This window comes from Neomonachus schauinslandi, chromosome 4, assembly GCF_002201575.2.
Source record: "Neomonachus schauinslandi chromosome 4, ASM220157v2, whole genome shotgun sequence".
Classification (NCBI taxonomy): Eukaryota; Metazoa; Chordata; class Mammalia; order Carnivora; family Phocidae; genus Neomonachus; species Neomonachus schauinslandi.
Window position 1 is genome coordinate 100,244,650 of NC_058406.1, and position 22,470 is coordinate 100,267,119.

The 22,470-nt window shown below is 44.7% G+C and overlaps 1 protein-coding gene across 1 annotated transcript in view; it reads left to right on the forward strand.

The window, feature by feature from the left end:
* Nucleotides 1-1,635: 1,635 nt before the first annotated feature.
* LOC110581980 (neuroblastoma breakpoint family member 6-like) overlaps nucleotides 1,636-22,470 on the forward strand; it is a 33,858-nt gene continuing 13,023 nt past the window's right edge. The window contains 11 exon segments of the mRNA XM_044914346.1: nucleotides 1,636-1,734; nucleotides 11,652-11,862; nucleotides 13,789-13,836; nucleotides 14,676-14,867; nucleotides 16,131-16,167; nucleotides 16,756-16,970; nucleotides 17,066-17,096; nucleotides 19,042-19,256; nucleotides 20,063-20,114; nucleotides 20,895-21,174; nucleotides 22,122-22,173. Coding sequence (XP_044770281.1) covers nucleotides 1,636-1,734; nucleotides 11,652-11,862; nucleotides 13,789-13,836; nucleotides 14,676-14,867; nucleotides 16,131-16,167; nucleotides 16,756-16,970; nucleotides 17,066-17,096; nucleotides 19,042-19,256; nucleotides 20,063-20,114; nucleotides 20,895-21,174; nucleotides 22,122-22,173 — 1,432 coding nt within the window.

Below are 22,470 nucleotides of genomic sequence, written 5' to 3' on the forward strand. Positions count from 1 at the left end.
TCAGAAATGCAGCTTCGTGGGCCTTATCCCCAGGGCATTCTAACAGGCACCACAGTGAATCTAATGAAGGTGTTTTTTAGCTCTGCAGCTGGTGCCCAGGGACGGGACCCCTGTCTGCTGCATGATATCCCATTTCCCATCTAACATTCCAGTGGTTCGTGCTGCCTTCTCGGAGTTCTATTCTACATTTTCTATCAGACACGAGATAAATATGCTCAAAGAGATAATTAAATCATCCACGAAAGCGTATGTGACATGTGGTGAAGCTGCTGTTGGCATCTTGGACTGCTTTTCTGAAGGCTGTGCTTCTATTGCTTCAGCCCAGAACCGGGATTGGGTTTGAATGGAAAGATGGTTGGGACTGGAGATCAGTAAAAGCTCGTTATTGCTGGTAACGGTTATTTATCCCCTTGACAAGTATTTACTGAATGTTTCACCTGCAGGCTCTCGTGGAGGCACTGGGGACATGGGGTGAACAGGCAGACCCAGTGGGCCAGCTCTCAGGAAAAAGAACTTTGGGACAGTAGTCAGATATTTTATAGATAATCACCTAAGAACATTTTATTTGTGACTATGGTAAGTATTATTTAACACTTTTGTGTTCTGTGATCCTAATCCCTGAGCCAGTGATTTAAAAGTTAATATAAATAACAGAATTATATAATTGGGAGAAAAGATTTGTCCCCAGAAGGCCTTCCTGTTTTGTTTTTGTTTTTTTTTTTAAAGATTTTATTGATTTATTTGACAGAGAGAGAGACACAGCGAGAGAGGGAACACAAGCAGAGGGAGTGGGAGAGGGAGAAGCAGGCTTCCCGCTGAGCAGGGAGCCCGATGCGGGGCTCGATCCCAGGACCCTGGGATCTTGACCAGAGCCGAAGGCAGACGCATAGTGACTGAGCCAGCCAGGCACCCCAGAAAGGCCTTGTTTTTAACAGTGGAAATACCAACATTTGATCCAAAGTCTCCTGAAAATTATTTATTTATTTTTAAGCTGAACTTTTAATTTTGGTGTCCCCTGAAATTCAGATGTGGGTTTCTAGAGGGTGTGTTAAGGAGCCTCCACAGGAAAGCTCGCAGCCAAGGCCTGTGTGGGGGCTCTGGTGCCATCGAGTGTTGAAGGAGTTTGGGAAAATCTCTTAATCTCTCTGGGTCTCAGCTTCCTCATCTGTATGATAAGGTTGTTATTCAAATTCTCCAAAGTCCCTTCCTGCTCAGTTTCTGTGAGTGCATGAGGGACTGAGGTGCCTGTTAATCCGCCCTGGGGACTGCAGCTGAGACCTGACTTGGTCCCTTCTCTGTGTGTCTCCTGCAGGAGCCTGAGCTGAGCCCACACTGAAAACAGAAAAGAGAGGGAGCAGATGGGAGACAGAAAATCAGCAGGTTTGGAGGATGAGAATAACCCCAGGAAGGACAAGGCAATGGTGGAGCAGGTGGTTGCCAAAGGAGGTAAGAATAAGGACAAGTTGAGTTCAGAAAAATCCGGGGAAACTGAGGAATGCATACAGAAGATTCCAACTCTGCAAGGAGCAGCCTGAGCTGAGCAAGGAGTTTGGAAGAGTAACTTCGTCCACTGTGAACCTGTGCACCTGCCGAGGAGCCCCACAGGATGAACTGGGGTTGGTTTATACTGCTGGGATGCACCAGTACCACGAGGAGGAGGATGTGACCATGAGGCTCTGCTCCAGACGACCTAGCTGCGACCTTGGAGCTGCCCTCACGGTGGATGTCCTCCAAGTAAGTGTGGATTGAGAGGGATCAGTGATGTTTGGATAAGGGTTGGAGATGTCCATTCTTACTGCAGATAGTTCTGCTCTAAGGTCAGGAAGGGCCAGGGTAGGGGATCCTTGCATCTGAAGCCACATGATATTAATAATACTCTTAGTAATGCTGCCTGGGTTGGCCTTGAAGAGAAAGGGTCAAGGATCTACTCAGAAAGTGAAGTTTTAGGGAATATAATACATGAGTGGGGTCAAGTGTAGTGTAGTGGGAGAAAAGTTACTGCATTTAACAGCACCTAGTGACTTCTGGGGAAACAAACCTGACCCGAATCATGGCTCTAGATGCCAAATAACAAAGCAAACCACTTACTTCCATTGGTAACAGAAACAGGAGGCCCTTAACGCACATAAGAAGCTGGAAAGTTGCTCTGCCTGTTGGGTCATGCCATAAAACAGATCACTCGAAGGGTGGCTCAAGAAGGGGCTGGGTTGAGTTTGTGACAGTATCCCCTAGGTCTTGGAGAAAAAGGTTTGGGGCTTTGGAAGTTACAGGTGAGCTGGCTCGTAGTAACATTACACAATCTTGGGAAAACATTTCTAGCAGAATTTTGGATTCATTGGACACTAAATATTTAGTCCATGATCTGCAATCATATCTTCACAGATTACCCACTATTGGCTTGAGCCAAAAACGACTTTTCTATTCTTAGAAACACCAAGGGGCGCCTGAGTGGCTCAGGCAGTTAAGTGTCTGACTCTCGGTTTTAGCTCAGGTCATGATGTCGTGGTCGTGGGGTCAAGACCCACATTCGGCTCCGTGCTCAGCACAGAGTCTACTTAGATTCTTTCTACCTTTCCCTCCCCTCTGTTCTCCCATCTCACACTCACTCTCTCAAAAATAAATAAAATCTTGGGCGCCTGGGTGGCTCAGTTGGTTAAGCAACTGCCTTCGGCTCAGGTCATGATCCTGGAGTCCCTGGATCAGTCCCGCATCGGGCTCCCTGCTCGGCAGGGAGTCTGCTTCTCCCTCTGACCCTTCTCCCTCTCATGCTCTCTGTCTCTCATTCTCTCTGTCTCAAATAAATAAATAAAATCTTTAAAAAAAAAAAAGAAAATTAAAAAAATAAATAAATAAATAAATAAAATCTTTAAAAAGTAATGATGTTCACAAAGATGCAGATTTAAACACATCCTATGATGACTTTGATGAATAACCAGGTAAAGCAGCTGTTTTTGTTTTTGTTTTTTTTTTAAACAGAGAGCAGAATTGTAATTCAGGATGTCAGTGGAAGAGGCGAATAGCATCATATTATCTCAACACCCGAAAGTAAACAGGTAAAAGAAGGAATGTATAGAATTATATGTCATGTACACAATGATTGGTTGGTTATAAACAAATTGGAATAAATCTATGTTTATATTGACTCATGGGTCCTGTCAAAAAGGCAGAGCATTGGGGAAAAAAAAAAAACAAAACACTGGCCTGAAAGTCATTTGGGTAATTGGACTTTAGAAAACCATTAGACAAACATAAATCAAACACATTTCAAGCTGTTTGTGAGTCACATTTTAGCCCATCAAGGGTGAACTTTAGGAGAGACACCTAATACTGAATGGATGCTTTGGTTTCTTTGAGACATGTCACCTGAGCCACTGGGAATGTGACCTTGTGAGTCACACAGGTGAGCAAGCTTTACCTGATAAGATGTTAAGTTCAGTGCCTAAAGAGGTAACATAAATATGCTACACACACCAGTCTTTACTTAAACCAGAGATCATTTACTCTTGGTTTGGGGGATGAAGCTGACACAAAGGACTACAGATTCTGTTGCAGAATCAGGACCCGAGGCTTCCAGACTGTTGGGAGTGGACACCTACTTCAGATTTGGAGTCAGAGCCATTGTCTCCTAAGGCAACTGAGTCAGACAGCCAAACTCCCTCAGTCTGCTACTATTGTTTAAATGCTGTTGGTGTCATTTTAGAATAGATCACATAGAAATAAGACGGATCAGACTTGGGCACAATTCATGGTATTTGATGGATATTTCATCGCACACCAATCTAAATCTTCTGGCAGTACCTCATGTGGGAATAGATGACTGAAGACTAAGTTACATAATAAGAGAGAACATTGGCCTCTAAATTTTGCAACTGTGGTATTGCAGCTAAACACAAGATTAATTGGCAGCCTTACCAACTGAATGGCGACACTCAAGGAAAGTCTATTACTGAGCATACACAATATTTCACATGCATTGGTCCATTAGACTCTGTACAATCTGCCCAGCCACAGAACTTGCTGTGGGTTGGGTTATTCCTTTTCCTTGGGCTGCTGAGAAAAGTCCAAGTGAATGGAATAAGATTCTTCTCACCTGACAAATACCCAAATCTCCAAAGAAATGGTCACTGCCAGATCTAGCTTGAATCTGAAATGCATTTGTTTGTATCAAGATATAACATCAGTATATAAAACTCAGCTGTGTTTTATGTGAGCGCAATGCCTAACTGAAATGTGACAAGTGATATCATTTATAAGAGCATGAAGCATGAAATACTGAGGGATAGATCTGACTGAAAATCACAAAATATTTCACAGAGAAATGAATGAAGCCAGAGAAAATGAAGAGAAATTCCTTATTCGTGGGTCATAAGATTCAATACTGTTCAAACATCAATTTTCCCCATTTGATCAATAGATTCAATTCAATCTCTCTCAAAACCTCGGCCTGTATCTTTGATAGAAAGCGACCAGTTGATTTTAAAATTCATATAAAAATATAAATGACCTAGTATAATCTTTTGGAGCACCTGGGTGGCTCAGTTGGTGAAATGTCTGACTTTTGATTTTGGCTCAGGTCATGATCTCAGGGTCCTGGGATCTAGCCGCCCATCTGGCTCCATGCTCATCAGGGAGTCTGCTTGGGATTCTCTCTCTCTCTCTCTGCCCCTCCACCCCAAAATAAATAAATAAATCTTTTAAAAAAGTATAATCTTTCAACAAGTGGTAAAGTGTAATCTTTTCAACACATGGATATGGATATGACATATGTGTGTGCATATGAAAAGAAATAAATACATAAAATTGGATCCAGAACTCACACCATCCAGAAATGAGCCTAAAAGAGAGTAAGGGCCAAAGTAGAAACGTTAAAATGTTAAAACTTTTGGAAGAAAACATAGTAGAAAAATCTTTAGGAGCACCTGCATGACACAGTTGGTGGGTCATCTGACTCATGATTTTGATTCAGGTCCTGATCTCATGGGTTGTGGGATCAAGCCCAGAGTTGGTCATGCACTCAGTGGGCAGTCTGCTTCAATTTCTCTCCCTCTCTCCCTCTGCCCCCCACTTGCTCTCTCTCTGTCACTCTCTCTCAAATTAAATAAATAAAATCTTTGTTTAAAAAGATTTGAGATAGAGAGAACACAAGCAGAAGGGCAGGCAGAGGGAGAGGGAGAAGCATACTCCCTGCTGAGCAGGGAGCCCGACAGGGGGCTCAATCCCAGAACCCTGGGATCATGACTTCAGCTGAAGTCAGATGCATAACGAACCAAGCCACCCAGGCGCCCTAGTAAATAAATCGTTAAAAAAATCTTTATAACCTTAAGTTGGACAATGATTTCTTTTCTTTTTTTTTTTTAAGATTTTATTTATTTATTTGACAGAGAGAGAGCACAAGCAAGGGAGCTGCAGAGGGAGAGGGAGAAGCGGGCTCCCTGCTGAGCAAGGAGCCCGATGCTGGGCTAGATCCCAGGACTCTGGGATCATGACCTGAGTCGAAGGCAGACACTTTACTGAATGAGCCACCCAGGAGCCCTGGGACAATGATTTCTTAGATATGATACCAAAATTGTGATTAATGAAAGAACAAATTGATACATTGGACTTTTGGAATTTAAAATTTAATTTTAAAATTTAAAATTTAAAACTTTTGTTCTTCACAAGACATTGGTGAGAGAATGAAAAGTCAAGTCACACATAGGGAGAAAATATTTATAAGTTACATATCTAATGAAGGTCTCCTAATAGAACACTGACAGAACTCTCAAGAGACAATAATAAGAAGACAAACAATCCAATTTAAAAATGGGTAAAAGAAAAGTGCCTGGGTGGCTCAGTTGGTGAAGCAGCTGCCTTTGGCTCAGGTCATGATCTCAGGGTCCTGGGATCTAGCCCCGCCCCCCTCTGTCAGTCTCCCCACTGACAGGGGAGTGTGTTTCTCCTCTCCCTCTGCCCTCCCCACCCCACCCCACACCCCCGCTCTTGCTCTCTCTCTCTTTCAAATAAATAAATAAAACCTTTAAAATAAGAAAATCATAAAATAAAATGGGTAAAAGATTTGTAAAGACAGTTCAGCCAAGAATATATATGGAAGGCATATAAGAACATGACGAGATCTACGTCATTAGTCATTAGAAAAATGCAAATTTAAACCACTATCTGCCAATTAAAATGGCAAAAATGAAAAGAATTTCCATTCCAAGTATTGGCAAGGATATGTATGAGCTAGAATTCTCATACACTGCTGAGAGGAATGTTAAATTCTACAACTACTCTATAAAATAGTTTGGAAATCTTTTTTTTTCTTTTTAAGATGGATTTCTTTGAGTGAGAGGGAGGAAAGTGAGTGGGGTGAGGGGCAGAGGGAGAGGCAGAGGGACAGAATCTCAGGCAGACTCCCCGCTGAGCATGGAGCCCTATTTGGGGCTTCATCTCACCACCAATGAGATCATGACCTGAGCCAAAATCAATGTCAGACACTTAACCGACTCAGCCACCCAAGCACCCCAACAGCTGCGACATTCTTCAAAATATTAAACCTCTCCCTACCATAGGCCACCACCATTCCACTCAAATGAAAAAAAAAAAAAAGAGATATATTCATACAAGTCTATTGATAGAAACTCTATTTTTAATTGCCATTCAAATCCATTCACAGGTAAATGACCAAAACAAATTGTGGCGTATCTAGCTCGTGGAATACTACTTGGTTTAGCAGAGTAATCTCTTCACATACATAACAAAATGGGTAAAGATTTTATTTTTTGCTCAGATAATTATTCTGAGCGAAAAAATACCAAAGCAAAATAATGCACATAGCATATGATCTCAAAATATAAAACCTTAGGAACTGGAAATCATTCTGTTGTAACAGAAAGCCAATCAGTGGTTTCCTGAGGTGGGAATGTGAGGGAGCAATTGCCTGGAGCACAAGGAAGCTTTTGGGGGGGGATAGATATATCCACTACCTGGGTGATGCATGTATATGTTCAAATGTACTAAACTTTAGACTTTACTTATATACACTTTCTTGCATGAAATTATATCTCAATATACCCGTTGAAACAGTTCAAATTACAAAGGCAAAAACTTTCATACCCTCAAATTCAATAAATGTTTTTTATATTTTCCAAAAAGCTCAACCGTATGTTTTTGCAAGCTTAAAGTAGGCAATGAATTATTTCTTTGGATACAAAAACGAACTTATCTATCTTTATCTTTCTATAGGGAACTCTCGAAGAAAAGACAACCTTAAGAGAACATAAAGGGAAGCCACGATATAGAAGTATGTTTATCTCCTACAAAGGACTATTCTCTAGAATTAGATATCATATAGTCTGATAAGATAATCAACACAATACAATAATTGGTCAAAAGATTTGAATAGAAACTTCACAAAACAAGATATATGAATGGTGCATTAGCACATGAAAAGATGCACAACTCATTGGTCGTGAGGGAAAGAAGTCAGTACTACAATGAGATATCATGCGTATCTATTGGTATGGCTAAAGTCAGAAAGTCTGAAATCTCACATAAAACACCTGGACATCTCATATAGCTGTGGGGATGAAAAATAGTACAACCACTTTGAAAAGCTAACTTCCAGTTACTTATAAGATTAAACAAATACAAATCCTATGGACAGTCATTCCAATCCTAGGTATTTACACAATACGTCTACAGAATGATCAGCATGTGGATGTGTGTAATAGCTTTATTATTATGCCCCAATTATGATTGCCCCAAACTGGAAGTGATACAAAAGTCCAGTGACAGATGAATGTATAAACAAACACGAAACACTTGAAATCCTACCCAGCAATAAAGATGTCATGAAGTATTGGTGCATGTGGGAATATGGATGAATTTGTTTTTTAAAGATTTTATTTCTTTATTTGATAGAGCGAGAGAGCACAAGCAGGGGGGGGCGGCAGAGGGAGAGGGAGAAGTAGGCTCCGTGGGGAGCAGAGAACCCCACGCGGGGCTTGATCCCAAGATGCCGAGATCAGGACCTGAGCTGAAGGCAGACGCTTAATCGACGGAGCCACCCAGGTGCCCTGAAATATGGATGAATTTTAAAATCATTGCACTGCATTGTATGAAAGAAGGCAGACATAAAAGCGTATATATATGTATTTCCAGTTATATGAAGTTGTTAAAACTGCAGTGATCTCTACTATTCATGGTTCCCTGGGTCTGAGGCTGGAGGCAGTGATGGACCACAAAGGGGCACAAGGGAGGTTGTGAGGTAGTGGAAATGCCCTGTGTCTTGACTGTAGCAGAAGTTTCATTAGTGTGTACATCTATCAAATAGCATTTAACTGTATGCTTTAAAACGCATGCAGTCTATTGTACCTAAATCATACCTTAAATAAGTTGATTTCACAATCTATTGTATCTCTCTGCAGGGACAATTAGTAGTGAGAAAATGAAATTCAGTAAAACGCAAAGAGAGTAACATCCAAAATTATTAAATGCTTATGAATATATAAAAATGAAGCAGACCCAAGACCCCTAAAAACTATTGCTGCGAGAAATTGAAGAAGACTAGTAAACAGAGAAATAGGTAGCATGTTCGTTGATTGCAAGCCTCAGTTTTGTTAGGATAACAAATTAATATTATTCTGATCAAGATTGCTGTAGGTATTTGTGAAGAAAATGGCAAACCAATTTTAAAATGTATATGAAGGGACGCCTGGGTGGCTCAGTCAGTTAAGCGTCTGCTTTCGGCTCAGGTCATGATCCTAGCATCCATTCATTAAAATGCAAAGGCCATCTACAGACCAGAAATGATTATTTTCAATGTATGTATCTGACAAAACACTCATCCAAAATATATCAAGAACTCTTATAAATCACAAAGAAAATGAGAAACAACCTAGTGTATTAATGAGCAGAAATATTTTAAAAAGCCCATCCCAAAAGAAGATATCCAAATGATTAATAAGCATATGAAAAGCATAGGATATCTGCTAGATTGGTTTCTTTCTTTCTTTCTTTCTTTCTTTTTTTTAGTGGACCCCAACACAGGGCTCCAATTCACGACCCTAAGATCAAGGCCTGAACTGAGATCAAGAGTTGGATGTTACCCCCAGAAATGGATTCTAATGGCTCCCTCCTCTCTTCACTAGATATGTGGCCTTGGGAAGCTTTGTAATTTTTCTGAGGTTTTTTTTTTTTTTTCTCATCAGGAAAAGCATAGCATCTTAATAATAAGATAGTTCATAGGATTTGGTATGATCACCCAGAAGGGTACATGAACTGTACTTTTTGCTAAGAATATATTTGACCTTGAATTCTCCTTTATACATTTTTAAAAGCACAGACAGACAATTCGCAAGGAATAGACAAGTTGTTCTAAAATAAATACCCTTTCAACTTTTCTAGAAAGAAATCATATATATAATAGAAAATTGGAGAGGAACCAATTTGTATTGAACAACTTTCCCCAAACCCTGAAGCATGTCTACTTTCCATTAAGACCTGAGATGAACGTCTTGACTAGGTCCAACCCCTGCAGTCTTCTTGGTCTGGAGGGGTCTGAGAAAGTCCATTCTAGACCTAGAATGATCTGGACTCCTGGACAAGTGTTCCTCAGAAAGATAATCAACTACTCACCTCTAAAGGCCCTGAGCAATTTGTGAAACTGTGGGTGAGGTTAAGACCAGCTCAACTATATAAGCAGGACTCTCCCCTGAAACAAAGCTAGGGTATCGACGGATACCATTTCCAAAATCTCTGTTACAGGCCATGGCATGCTCCATAGGAGGGAAAACAGGCACATGAGTATCAATTGAGAGAAATATCAATCAACAGACAAGAGACATTATTAAATAATGTCCACTACCCATTACAACCCAGGAAAGCTCTCATTCAAAAGCCATGTTTTGAGGAATATGTAGTTATAAATCTCCATGATTTGGGGCTAGAAGCCAGTTTCTTAAATGGACAAGCAACCCCAAGGATAAATGGATAGACTGGATTTCATCAAAATTAAAAGCTTTTTGTTTCAAAGGACACTCTCAAGGAAATGAAAAGACAATCCATGGAATGGGAGAAATATTTGCAAATTGTATATCTGATGGAGGTCTGCTATCTAGAATACATTAAAAAAAAAAAAAACCCTTACAACTAAGCAGTAAAAAGCCAATTTAAAAATGGGAAAAAGAATTTGAGTCGACTTTCTCTAAAGGATAATACCAATGCAACACCGAATACATGAAAATATCATTAGTCATTAGGAAAATACAAATCTAAAGCACAGTGTGATCCCACTTCCCCCCACCAGTATGACTTAAAAAAAAAAAAGACAATACATGCGTTGGGAAGATTGTAGAGAAATGGAACTCTTAGATCTTCCTGGTGGGAATGTCAAATGGTGTAGTTGCTTTGCTTTGGAAAATAGTTTGGCAGTTTCTCAAAAAGTTAAACATAGGGTTACACATGACGTAGCAATTCCACTCCTAGGTAGTTAGCTAAAAAAATTGAAAATATATGTCCACATAAGGGGAAAAGAACCCTACGTAACATAGAGATGCAGGAAGAAGAATACCGAGAGAGTTGGAACAGGAAACAGTTTCATAATTAATTGCATAAATTAACATTGGTTTTTCTCCTGTGTTTTGGCTTTTGTGTGTGTGTGGTTTTTTTTTTTTGCTTTAAAGAACATTTCCTTTCCTACATACATCCTAAGAATGTATTGTAAATGGAGGAAGATCCAAATAAATGTAAAAGCTTGTCAAATACAAAGCAAACAAAGATAACTAAAGTGCTAGGATGCTTCTCTCGTGTTTTTAGTGGACAGAGGAAAAAAAAAACCACAGACACAGGGAAGACCATCATGACAGTGTAAGACATTGGAATCTATCCCTTATTGGAAACGCCTTCAGATCTGTTTTACCTTAAAGGCAAGTGGGATGAGTCCATGACAGCCCTTAAGAAAACCTGTTGGGAGGGGTGCCTGAGTGGTTCAGTTGGTTGAGCATCTGACTCTTGGATTAGGCGAGGGTCATGATCTCATGGATGGTCAGATTGAGCGCCTTGTCACACTCTCTCCCTCTACCCATCCCCCCAGTCTCTCTCTCAAATAAATAAAGATGAACAAAGAAGAAAACTACTTGGGGAACTATTTCTGCCTTGGTGATTTATACACACACAAGAATGAACAATCAGAACTATGCTGAGATAATGTTTTAGAAAGAGATGGGAACTGTGGTATTAGCACAAGGGTAGACAACAAGGGAGAGTGGCCAGTGAGGGGTGGTCCCCATCAGTGGGGACCTTCAGGGGGACCAGGCAGCCTTGTGTATCCACATGGCCTCGGCAACAGGAAGGCAGCAGCTCCCCAGGTTCCATGACACCCCGGACGTTCCAATTCTGTTATTTCAAGTGCAGACCGTCACCTGGCATTCTGGGTGCTCCCTCTGTGGTTCCAGTTGGAGTCTGAGCTAGGGGCAGGGCCTTCGGCTCTCAGCTCTGGCATCTTGAACCTTGTTTTTGTGGTTACCGACTCTCAAGAGCTGTGGGGTGTTGTTCCAATAGTTCCCAACAGTAAGTAAAGACTTCCTGTATCCTCACCCCTCAGGCCTGATTAAACCTACTTGATTTCACTGGTTTTTAACCCATCATGTGTTTGGGTTTCTTCTCCTCAGTCCCCCGCTCTTCCTCTTCGGCCACACGTCACCATGGCAGCACCTCTTGGCCCTCTGTCTGATCCAGGGGCAGAAATCAGCCTCCTGGAAATCAACCAGGAGCTTCAATCCCAGCTGGAAAAAAGCCAGCAGGACTTCCGAGACCTCAAGGAGAAATTCCTGATATCCGAAGCTATTGCCTACTCCCTGGCCAACCAGCTGCGGAAATACAGTAAGTCCTACAAGGTCATGGTCTCCAAAGAGATGGCTGTCTGTATTCCTTCTGAGAAACTAAAAACCTCTCCAGATGCTGTCTTCTCTATTTCCAATGTCATGATAAATTTCATCTGACCACAATCTGGGAAAGGTAGAAGTGGGTATTTACCCTCAGTTTGCTGAGGATGGGAAAACTGAAGACAAATAGGTTAACAGTGACATGTCAGGTGGGGTTAGAGTGAACATCCCAGTTACTGCTTCCTGGTGCAGACACAGAAATGCCTGGTCCTCTCAGGATGGTCTCTGTGCCGTATCAGATCCTGCATCACTGCTGGCCTAAGTGTCAGGGACTAAGGAACTCTCTCCGGTCCCGCTTCTCTGAGGTCCCACTGGTAAAGCACCGAGATGGTTACACTGGGGAAACATGCTGATGGCACACATGGGCGCGGAGGTGGGGAGGGGGGACGGTAGCAGGTGACACCACCTGCTTTCAAGGAGACGGAAGTGAGGTCTCCTTTCCCCCCTGAAACCGTGGTATCCATGAGTGACGCCATCCACACAGTGACTCCCCTGGTGAGAGGGAACCCGTTCACAGACTCTGCTTCCTGAGTCCACGGAGGCCATTTGATACCCAGTGGTAAGGTTGAGGGTGTTTCAGGGAACATCAGACGATCGGTGCTACCTCCTCTGTCTCTCCCTGAGCTGGGGAACTTTGAGAGATGCAGGATGGCCAGCAGGTCCAGGCCTGGGCCAGGAGACACGTGGCCAAGTGAGAATGAGGGTGAGTGGGGGAGACCACATCCCGGGGAACCACCCAAGGCAGGGTGTGGGGCAGGCCCTCCCCCACAGGCAGCCTGAAATGGGGAGCTCAGCTGCCTGTTCATTAGGAGGGGCCTGCGGTGACAGAAGGATCGTGAGGACGGGGCACGTGCAAAGCCGAGAGATAAGAAGGAATCCTGACAACTCTGAGCCCGAATTTTGGTCATTTTCTCACAATTTGCTTTCAATACAACCAGGGGTGGTATAATTAAAAACGAGTGATGCAGAGAAAAGTAAAAACTGAGGCCTGCTCTTTAGGAAAGGGAAGAGATGATGAGCTTCCAGGGAAGGACAAGCAAAGTTTTGTTTACAACTTTCCTGAAAATCATCACATAACTGTGGGAAACCGGATGTGAAGATGATGCAAAGAGATGTCACCCGAGGGCTTGGGGTGGACGTAACAGAGCACAGGGGTGAAGAGCATGGGCCCCGCGCCAGTTTTCCTGGACTCAAATCCATGCCGCCCATCGTCCTGTGCCTCAGTTTTCTCCTTGTTGAACTGTTACTGTTGTGGGACCTACTTCTCTGAGTCCGAATGAATACTGAGTGATTTCTTGTAAAGCTCTAAGAGCAGAGCGTGGAACCATGTAACTCTGTTCATATTCTACTGCTTCTCATAACACAAACTGTATTAGGATTTGGCCATATTCCTTTCAGGTGCTTCTGGTTTTATGCATTGTGGTTTCCACAAGTGTAACCGGATGAATTTTTACCTTTGAGATACTTGCTCAGTATAGAAATCCCAGCTCAGGGGACCCATCGGTCCTGTAGCCCTGGGGGGCTTACGTCATGTCCCTGCTCAGTGTTTTACTTAGGAGGCTGCAAGGCTTGCTAGAGTGGCCATAATCAGGGGAACCCGAAGTCTGACTCCACCACATACCAGTTCATCACCGTGTCCAGTTCCTCTCTGTGCCTTGGGGCTCTTCTTTCCTGGGCTCTGCAACAGGGAGTAATCGACTGCCCTGGAGTTGGGAGGCTGAGGAATGAGATGTGGAGCTCCCAGCGCAGAGCCTGGTGGCCGGGGTTCCATTTGTCCCGGGATGGACCCTGCCTCGTCCCGTGAAGGCAGCGAGCACAGCAGCATGTCCAGCTTTCCACTGAGGCAGGCATCTCTGTTTCTCAGAGTGTGAAGAGTCCACCGACATCATCGAATCCGTGCTGGGGGGGGAAGGTGCGGTTTGAGAAGGGGAAGCGGGCAGACACGGTGGCTGAGAACCTCAGGTAAGGAGGGCTCCGTGTGGGAGGCTGCAGGGAAGCCGTGGGCATCTCTGACTTGGGGCAGCAACAAGTCTGGGCCAGGAAAGGGCAGAAACGTCATGGTAGGCACGTGACGCAAATGTTTCTAAAACAACTAAGACAACAGTGATTGGTAAATGATGGACTCCAATGACTCAGAGCCTCATTCTCTCCTTTGAAAAAGATATCAAAGTCACCAAGTTCAAGGGAATAATTCGTGGCATTTAACACATTCACAGTGTTGTGAGATCGCCACCTCACTTACCTTTCACAGAGTCACGACCTGGCTGACCACAGCTTGTCATCCTTTCTTTCAGACAATGCTGTCCTCTTGACCCTGCCATTCTCCTGAGCTCACCAGTTCACACCAGCTGTCCTGTCCACCCTTCTGTGTCTGGCGCTGTGTCCTTTCACTGCACGCTGCCCTATATGTAGTTTTCCAGGGAAATGGGTGTCCCCGAATTGAGCAGCTGAAGGGACATGTCTCTGGCGTGTGCTTAGGAGGACCCCTGGCTCTGTTTACAGAAGGAGAAGATGCAAGGGATGTGCGGGGGCTCACAGGAGCATGTCTGATACAGAGGAGGCCTTGATTTACCTTCTTCTTTCTCTGCCACAGGCAGGTCACCTCACATGTGTGAATTCGGCTTCAAGGGCTCCTTTGGGGAAATTCTGCCAGAAATATCCACGAAAGCCCTTATAATCCTTTGTTCAACTCTTTGCATTTTAAAATTTTCTCTCTGTCCCACCTTAGGCTATGTCATATCCTACTTAAAGATCAGGCTAAAGAGCTGACCCGTTTGTATCAGAAGTTATGGGAAGGGAAAGACGTTTCCCAACTACTCAATAAGCACCTCGAGGACCTCCTAACCCATGGTGACCCTGAGCATCCCCAAGGGCCGGGCTTCCAAGAGCAACCGGCTGAGGGGCGCAGGCTGCCCAAGTGCCTTGTCCGAAAGCTCAGCGCAGGTAGGGCGGCCACAGGCCCTGATGCCCTGAGCTGCCCCAAGGCCCTGGGCTCACAAGAGACTCCCCACCTGCCCTCACGCTGTTTGCAGCAGCTGTCCTGGGTTCCCCATCGCGCGTGGGGCCATGAGAGGACCGGGACTGGAAGGTGGTAACAGAGAGGAGAAATGCACAGGGTGGAGGTCGTGGTGCTCCACGTGTCTGCTTCCTCCCTGAGGGAATTGCAGCCTTTGGGGCAGGAGGCAGCCTCCACCGGTGTTTGAGCCCAGAAAGCGGAATGTGACAGGAGGATGCTTGTTAGTGTGCAAGGGTCCCTGCACTAAGTGGGAGGTTCCCAGACTCAGCGCGGTCTGTATTAACTGTGGGCGAGAAAGTGAGTTTAACTTTCTCCATATCGGTCTCCTCATCTGTAATGTATATCAAATAACCTGTTGACACTGTAGTGATGAGATAGGGAAAATTCATGAATGCACTTCAGGAAAAAATAAAGCTCCTGACCGTGTGGAGTTGGACGAGGTACTTGATGCAGTAGGACTTGGAGGTGGGAGCGCTGTTTAGACTGGAACACTTTTCAGAGACAGATGTCCCCTTGATAACACTGAAGCCCCCATGGGGGCCCATGAAGTCCCTGGTGGAGGGATGAGGGACAGGGTGGTTGTCCTGCCATGAGGGCAAGGAGGAGGCTCTATGTGAGAGCTGTGAACACACAGAGAGCCTGTGGCCGTGGCGGGACCTGCGACACGCTGCGAGACACAGTTTGCAGAAGTCAAGCTGACAAGCATCCCCTGATATGGACAACAAGAGACAGTAAAACCTGTTGCCCAGGTTCAAGGATGCTGCTCCTCAGAATCAGAGACACACTGCCTGATGCATCAGAAATCCATGCCACAGCAATTCTTAAAGACAGTGCCCTAAACTCAGTAGAGTACCTAGTCATGCATAGACCCTTAGGTCTCTAGGGCCATAGAAGCCACTGTGTTTAGAGTGTTGATATGGGAAATAGCTGACGGGACATTTCTGAATTTATTTGCAGAGAATTATGAGGATGAGGAGGATGAAGAAGAACAAGAAACCCTCACTCCCAGGTGACAATGAATATTCAGGAACCAATAACGTGTGGGTAAAAATGGACAGGGTCTCAGAAAGTAGAGTGAGTGAGGTCGGGAGAGTCACTGATGTCAGATGCAAGGATAAGCGCAACTGCAGATGGTCCACAGAGGATGGCCCTGTTAGCTTGGTTGTCTGTGGTCTCTGTGGTGTTGTAAGACCAAGAAGAATTCACCAGCCTTAGGATTCCCCGTGGGTACAAAATACCCATTCTTTCCTGTAAATGGACACCGAGAGGAGATGCATATGTACTTCCTATTCAGTTCTCTAAGGTCCTTGGTAGGAAGGTAGCTAACCAAGGAATTGGAAAACAGACAACTAGCAAAATTAAACACCAAGAGAAGTACCTAACCAAAACCCAAAAACTTGGGGTGTCATGTGACACTATTAATACCAAGGTGCCTAGAAGGTCTACAGGGACTCCAGAGCTATAAGCACTTGATCACTCTATGTTAAAGTCACCCCGACTCAGGCATGTGGTGGTTGCCCCTGGTCTGCTCTCCATCTGTGCTTCATGTTGGGACTGCACCCTACTGGGATGGTGGACTCTCATTCCTGGTCAGTGCTTCTGTGGCCGGAGCTCTGAGGATCTGCTGCTGCTACTCTCCCAGCACCAGGCAGCCACACTCTGCCCTTGTAGGATGGAGTGCTTGTTCCCTCTCCAGCCGGCGGCCCTTTGCCTTTTGTGACCACTCCCTCTAACTCCCATCGAAGCCAGCTAGGAAGCCACGGTGTCTGATCCTCCTGGTTTGATCTTCTATCATTCTTGTCTCACCCGGCATAGCACGGAGCCCCAGGAAGTTGAAAAGAAGGAATTCCTACAGGACACAGTGGATGAGTGTGTTTTGACTGCTTCAACTCTGCAAGAAGGTTGTGAGAGCGACCCGTCCTACAGTGATGGCGAATTCCCATTAGATGAACGGGAATTCGGCTCTGCTCTGGATTTAGCCTGTGAATGCTCCCACACCCAAGGGGATGAAACTCCGTGTGGTCCCCCAGGTAATGTCCATGTTGTTTGTTCTGCATACTTTGTCTACAATGAGGAAGGTCATCTCTATACACAGGCGTTACAGACACACATTCCTTTAAATCAGGACATCATGGATTTGGAAACACAGACATCAGGTGGGTCAGGGAGCCTTCACCCATCCTAGGCAGGGGCCGTGCCTCTGCCACCCTGGCCCCCGGGTCAGGCCATTGCACCTATGTCAGGGGCGACAAACTCTACCCACCTCAGTAGGACATCCACAAAGTGTTGTCAGATACCCTCCTTGGATCAAATGTCTTTTGTTCCATGCAATGATACTTTCTCTTTAGGATCAATATCTCTCGAGGTCCTAGACCTGTCCAATGTTGTTGGCTCCCATGCCTGCATATCAGGAAAGGTGCTTTCCCTGGTTTCACTGCTCTCAGTCCCAGGCACTATCTTTTCGATGTTGGTTCAACTTAGCCAAGTGGTCATCTGCAAACAACTGTATCATTACCTTGTATGTATGTTCCTGTGAAGCAAAGCCGGGCTCTGGCATCACTCAGACCACAAATGGCTTTTGTGTCAGTAGAACACCAAAGATTCTTTTTGATTGGAGGGTTTCTACAACGGATTCATTAGTCTAGTCTCAAGTATTAATTCCCGTGAAGCGTCAAGAACCATGATAGCTCATGGAATAACCCCATTTTGCAGCAACACTCCAAGAAGGTGCTTGGACTCTTCCCCAGGACCTCTGGGGAAAATATATTAGGAACTCTTTTTACAGACTCTCATCGGAGGGGGATATTGGGATAATTTGTAGGGGACAAGGAAGTGAATTTCCGCAGCAGGTCAGGGAGCAGTCCTGGGCACTGCTCCTAAGACTTAATTTGGGGGGTGCCTGGGTGGCTCAGACGGTTAAGCGTCTGCCTTCGGTTCGGGTCATGATCCTGGGGTCCTGGGATCAAACCCCACATAAGGCTCCCTGCTCAACGGGGAGCCTGCTTCTCCTTCTCCCTCTGCTGCTCTCCCTGCTTGTACTCTCTCTCTGTCTAATAAAAAAAAATTAAAAAAAAAAAAAAAGACTTAACCTTGGGCATCCTGGAATATCCCTGCCAGAACACTAGGGTCTTGCCCTGAGAAACCTGATCTCCTTGCAGTGTGGGTGGTCACTGTGTTGGTAATATGGGTAGTGTAATTTCCTTAGTGTGACCTGCTGTCTTGGAACTTATTTTCAGAAAGTCAAGATGATCTTGGGGAAGGAAATGGACAACACCCAACATGCCCCAGGTAACTCTGAAGACTGTGGACTATGCATTTTCCTGGTGACCTCTGGAGACCTCACATCCAGGGATAAAGAGAAAGTGCTGCCTAGAACTATTCCATCCATTCAGTCAATAGCAGAATATGCCCTTTAACCATGTCATCTATTTTCATGTGGTAGTTGTGTAGGTCTCACTTTCTTACTCCCTCTCATGTCGAATAACCTACAGAGAGTGGACACACATGAATTGACCAAACCCAGGGATTCCTGTAATCAGCTGTTGTCTCCTGTGTGGTTAAAACCAAAGTGAGATGCATATCAGCTTTGTGCCTGTTTGACATCATCATGTTGGAGGATTTTTGATAGCAAGAGAGGAAATTGAAGAATAAATGCATGTCCTATCAAAATATTGAGAAAATGTTCCTTGGAGTCAGAATGTCTGAGAGTCAGTAAGGCCTCAGGAAATTTAGTCACTTGGACACTGCATGTAAAAGTCAATGCAACATAGGCAGCAGGGTTGAAGCCACTTGTTTTGATTCCCTCTGTGTGATGGGAGTCATAATTTTGACGTGAGTATGACAGGGAGGGTTTAGTCTCCTCCTCCATCACCTGGTTATGAGGTCAGTGCACAGAGTATCTGCTGCTCTGTCTCCCACTGCTCCTCATATAGGAGGCCACACTCTGCTCCTTATATAGGGGGATAGTTTTTTCCCTCCAAGGGGACAGCCACATTGCTTTCTGTGACCACTCGCTATAACTCCCATCAAATCCAGCTAGGAAGCCACGGTGTCTGATCCTCCTGGTTTGATCTTCTATCATTCTTGTCTCACCCGGCATAGCACGGAGCCCCAGGAAGTTGAAAAGAAGGAATTCCTACAGGACACAGTGGATGAATGTCTTTTGACTCCTTCAACTCTGCAAGAAGGGTGTGACAGCGACCAGTCTTGCCATGATGGCAAATTCCTATTTGATGAACAGGAATTCGGGTCTGTTCTGGATATGGCCTGTGAATGCTCCGATTCCAAAGGGGCTATAACTCCACGTGGTCCCCCAGGTAGTGTCCATATTCCTTGCTCCTCACACCCTGCCAGACTCATACACCTCTCCAGCCCAGGCACAGGAGGTCACTGCCAGACCTCCTAATTTTGAATTCAGCTCTTGTCCTCTCTTGAAAGTCTCTAACTTCCATTCTTAAACCATGCCCCTGAATTTCGATGCCTGCCAAGGCTGTTGGCAGCCTTTTCTGTATCTTTGGAGATGGCACTCCCCTGGTTCACTCTCTTCCCTTAGTCTATCTCTTCACTTGTCTTATCCCAAGTCAGCTGAGAACCAGAACTGGACCACTGCTATGGGACAGTGTATGTTTCTCTGGAGCAAGGCATGATCCTGAAACTTCCCTACCCCATGAATGGCCCCTGTTTCTTTGTAGCTTTGAAGATTATTCTGATTTGATGGTGTGTAGGATCCGTTCATTGGTTTAATCTGAATGGCTTATTCCTCTAAACCATTCACCAACAGCATTTCAGATGGAAAAAGCCTGAATATTGCAGCAATCCTCTAGGAAGTAGCCAGGTAGTTCCCCAGGATCTCTGGGAAACAGAATCAGTTCGTCTGCATAGACTCAAGATTTAGGATGCTGTGATGATGGCCTGTTTTATCAGGGACGTTTGTTTAATGACTCAAGAGAACAATCCCAGTGATTGCTTACAGGGCCCTACCTAAGCCCTCCTGGATGATTACTCTCACAGTTGCCTGTTATTACTGTGCTTCTATTTCTGTCCTGTGCTATGCAGGATATAGGAGTGGGCATTTGTGAAGGCGAATCTGCTTATTGTAACTCTTTCTCTTCATTATTTGCAGAAAACCGAATTGATCAGGAGGGGCTGAAAGGGCAAGAGTCAGCTGCCCCCAGGTAATTCTGAATACTTGGGGGCTGTGAATTCAAAAGTGGCACCCAGGGAAAAGCAGAAAGTGCTGAAGAGAACTATATTATCCGATGGGTCAATGACAAATTATCCATTTTCACAATGTTCTCTGTGTTCATTGTTGTACTTGGATTGCTTCCCATTTCTTAATTACTTCTCGAGTTGAGTAACCCACAGTCAGCTGACCCAGGTGAACTAATATGTCACAGGGATCGCTGTGCTTGCTCATTCTCTCCTGTGTGCTTTAGAGAGACATGCACATCTGCTTTCTGCCTTTAGATTTCGCATGTTGACGTGTTCATAACATGAAAATATCATAGCAAGTAGACAAACATATTCTATCATGCCACAATGTTCAGAGAAAGAGGCCTTCCTGGCATGAGATTTCTGTGCCAGTGGACTGCCCCCAAAGCTGCCCGCGCTTGGCCACTACATGCAGAACTCAATGCCATTTGAATGGAAGGGGGAAAGCCACCATTCTGGGACTCTGTATGTTGTGAGTCATGACTGGACGGCACAGAGATAATTCAGTCTCTTTCTTCACAAGCTTGCTATTTGGCCTGTGCACTGAGCACTTATTGTCCTTCGATCTGCTGCCCCTGTGACAAACACAACTTGTCCCACAAAAACAAGAGTTGTTTCTCTCTTTAATGGGTCCTCCCTCTCTTTGCTTTCTTGACCACTCCTTTCTGCCTTCCATCCAAGCCAGACAGGACATATGATTTCAGATCCCTTTAGGCTAATCTTCAGTTGTCCCCACCCTGCAGGCTCAGCAGACAGCTGGTAGAGGTGGTAGAGCAGGACATCTCAAGGGACTCTCAGGATGAACACTACTTGACATATTCCGTTCTTCCCGACCTGTCTGACTCCTACTGGCCTTACAGGAGCGCCGCCATCTTCCTACCTGAGGAACTGGAAGTCTGTTCCTCTCTGGAAGGGACCAGTGAGTACTCCATTGTCCAGGCGATCAAGCTCCACCTGGACACCCACAAAGATCTCCTGTTCTTTGTACCCCAGACCTCTGCTGTGCCGAGAGAGGTCATCCCGGTGGGCAGGCCCTGTAGACACATACTGATCTGAACTGGGTTCTACGATTGAGTTTTAAGCACAGAGATGAGGTGGTGAGGGAGCTTTGCTCTCTTCCTACTCCCAGGGCATGCCCATGTCACCTTGGCTTCTCTGTCAGGTCGTTGTTGGGCCAAGGCAGGCACCACAAACTCAACTCACCTCAGCAACATGACCATAGAAGGTGTCTGTCAGACCTAGTGTGGATGACATGTCTCTTTTCACCTTTAATAAGCTCTAGGCTTCATCTCTGAGCCGGGTCCCTTAAGAATCTATGCTTGCCGCAGTCACTTGGCATTCTTGTCCAGGGTTAACTGGTTTTGCTGTTCTTAGTCCCATTCTCTGTCTCCTTTAGGTTGGCTTGTCTTCCTAAACGGTTGTCTGAAAACCCACCCTAAGTGTCTCCACTGATAGCTTGTTTGTGTTTCCAGAAGCACAGCTGTGCCTTGGCATTCTCCCACCACATGAATTGGGCCAATGTTCTGAGTAGCACCAAAGACTCACTTGAATTTGAGGGTTTGTAGTTGCATTCCATCTGTTCAGTCTCAGTGTACAAATTCCACTAAGCCTTCAACAACCAGCTATCTGATGAGAGAAGGCTGAACGCTGCAGTCATCCTTTTCGAATGCAGGGAGGCTGGCTCCCCAGAATCGGTGTGAAAAAGAGAAGTTAAAGTGCTTGCACAGACTTACGACAGGGGAAACTGTGATGCTAATCTCCTAGACGATGTAAATTTTTCCAAATGCCTCAGGCTGGGAAATCAAGCCAGTTATCACAAGACAATATCGGAGGCACCCTGAAATATTCTTCTGACTAAACCTGTTCTCACACTGAACATATCTGAGTGCGTGGGTAGCATGAGACACTGGATTATTAACGTACCAAGAAGGATCTCCTTAATGACCGGCCCTGTCTGTATATATTTCCAGAAAATCAATTCCATCAGGAGGAGGAAGAAGACCAGGACCAGATATGCCCCAGGTAACTCTGAAGAATCATGGGTTGTTATTTCAGTGCTTAAACTGAAGGACTGCATTTCGAGGAAAAAATAGAAATTGCCGAACATACTTATTTCATCCGTTCTCCAATCACAAAATATCTCTTTTAAGCATGATGTGTGTCTTCACTGTGTAACATGGTTAAGTTCCTTTTATTGACCCCTCCATTTCAATAACCTGCACTCAGTTGAACTTGGTGAATTAATCAGTCACTGGGATTCTCTGCATTCCCCTCTTCTCTCTTTTTGTAAAACCAGAGTGAGAGGCATATCTGCCTCTC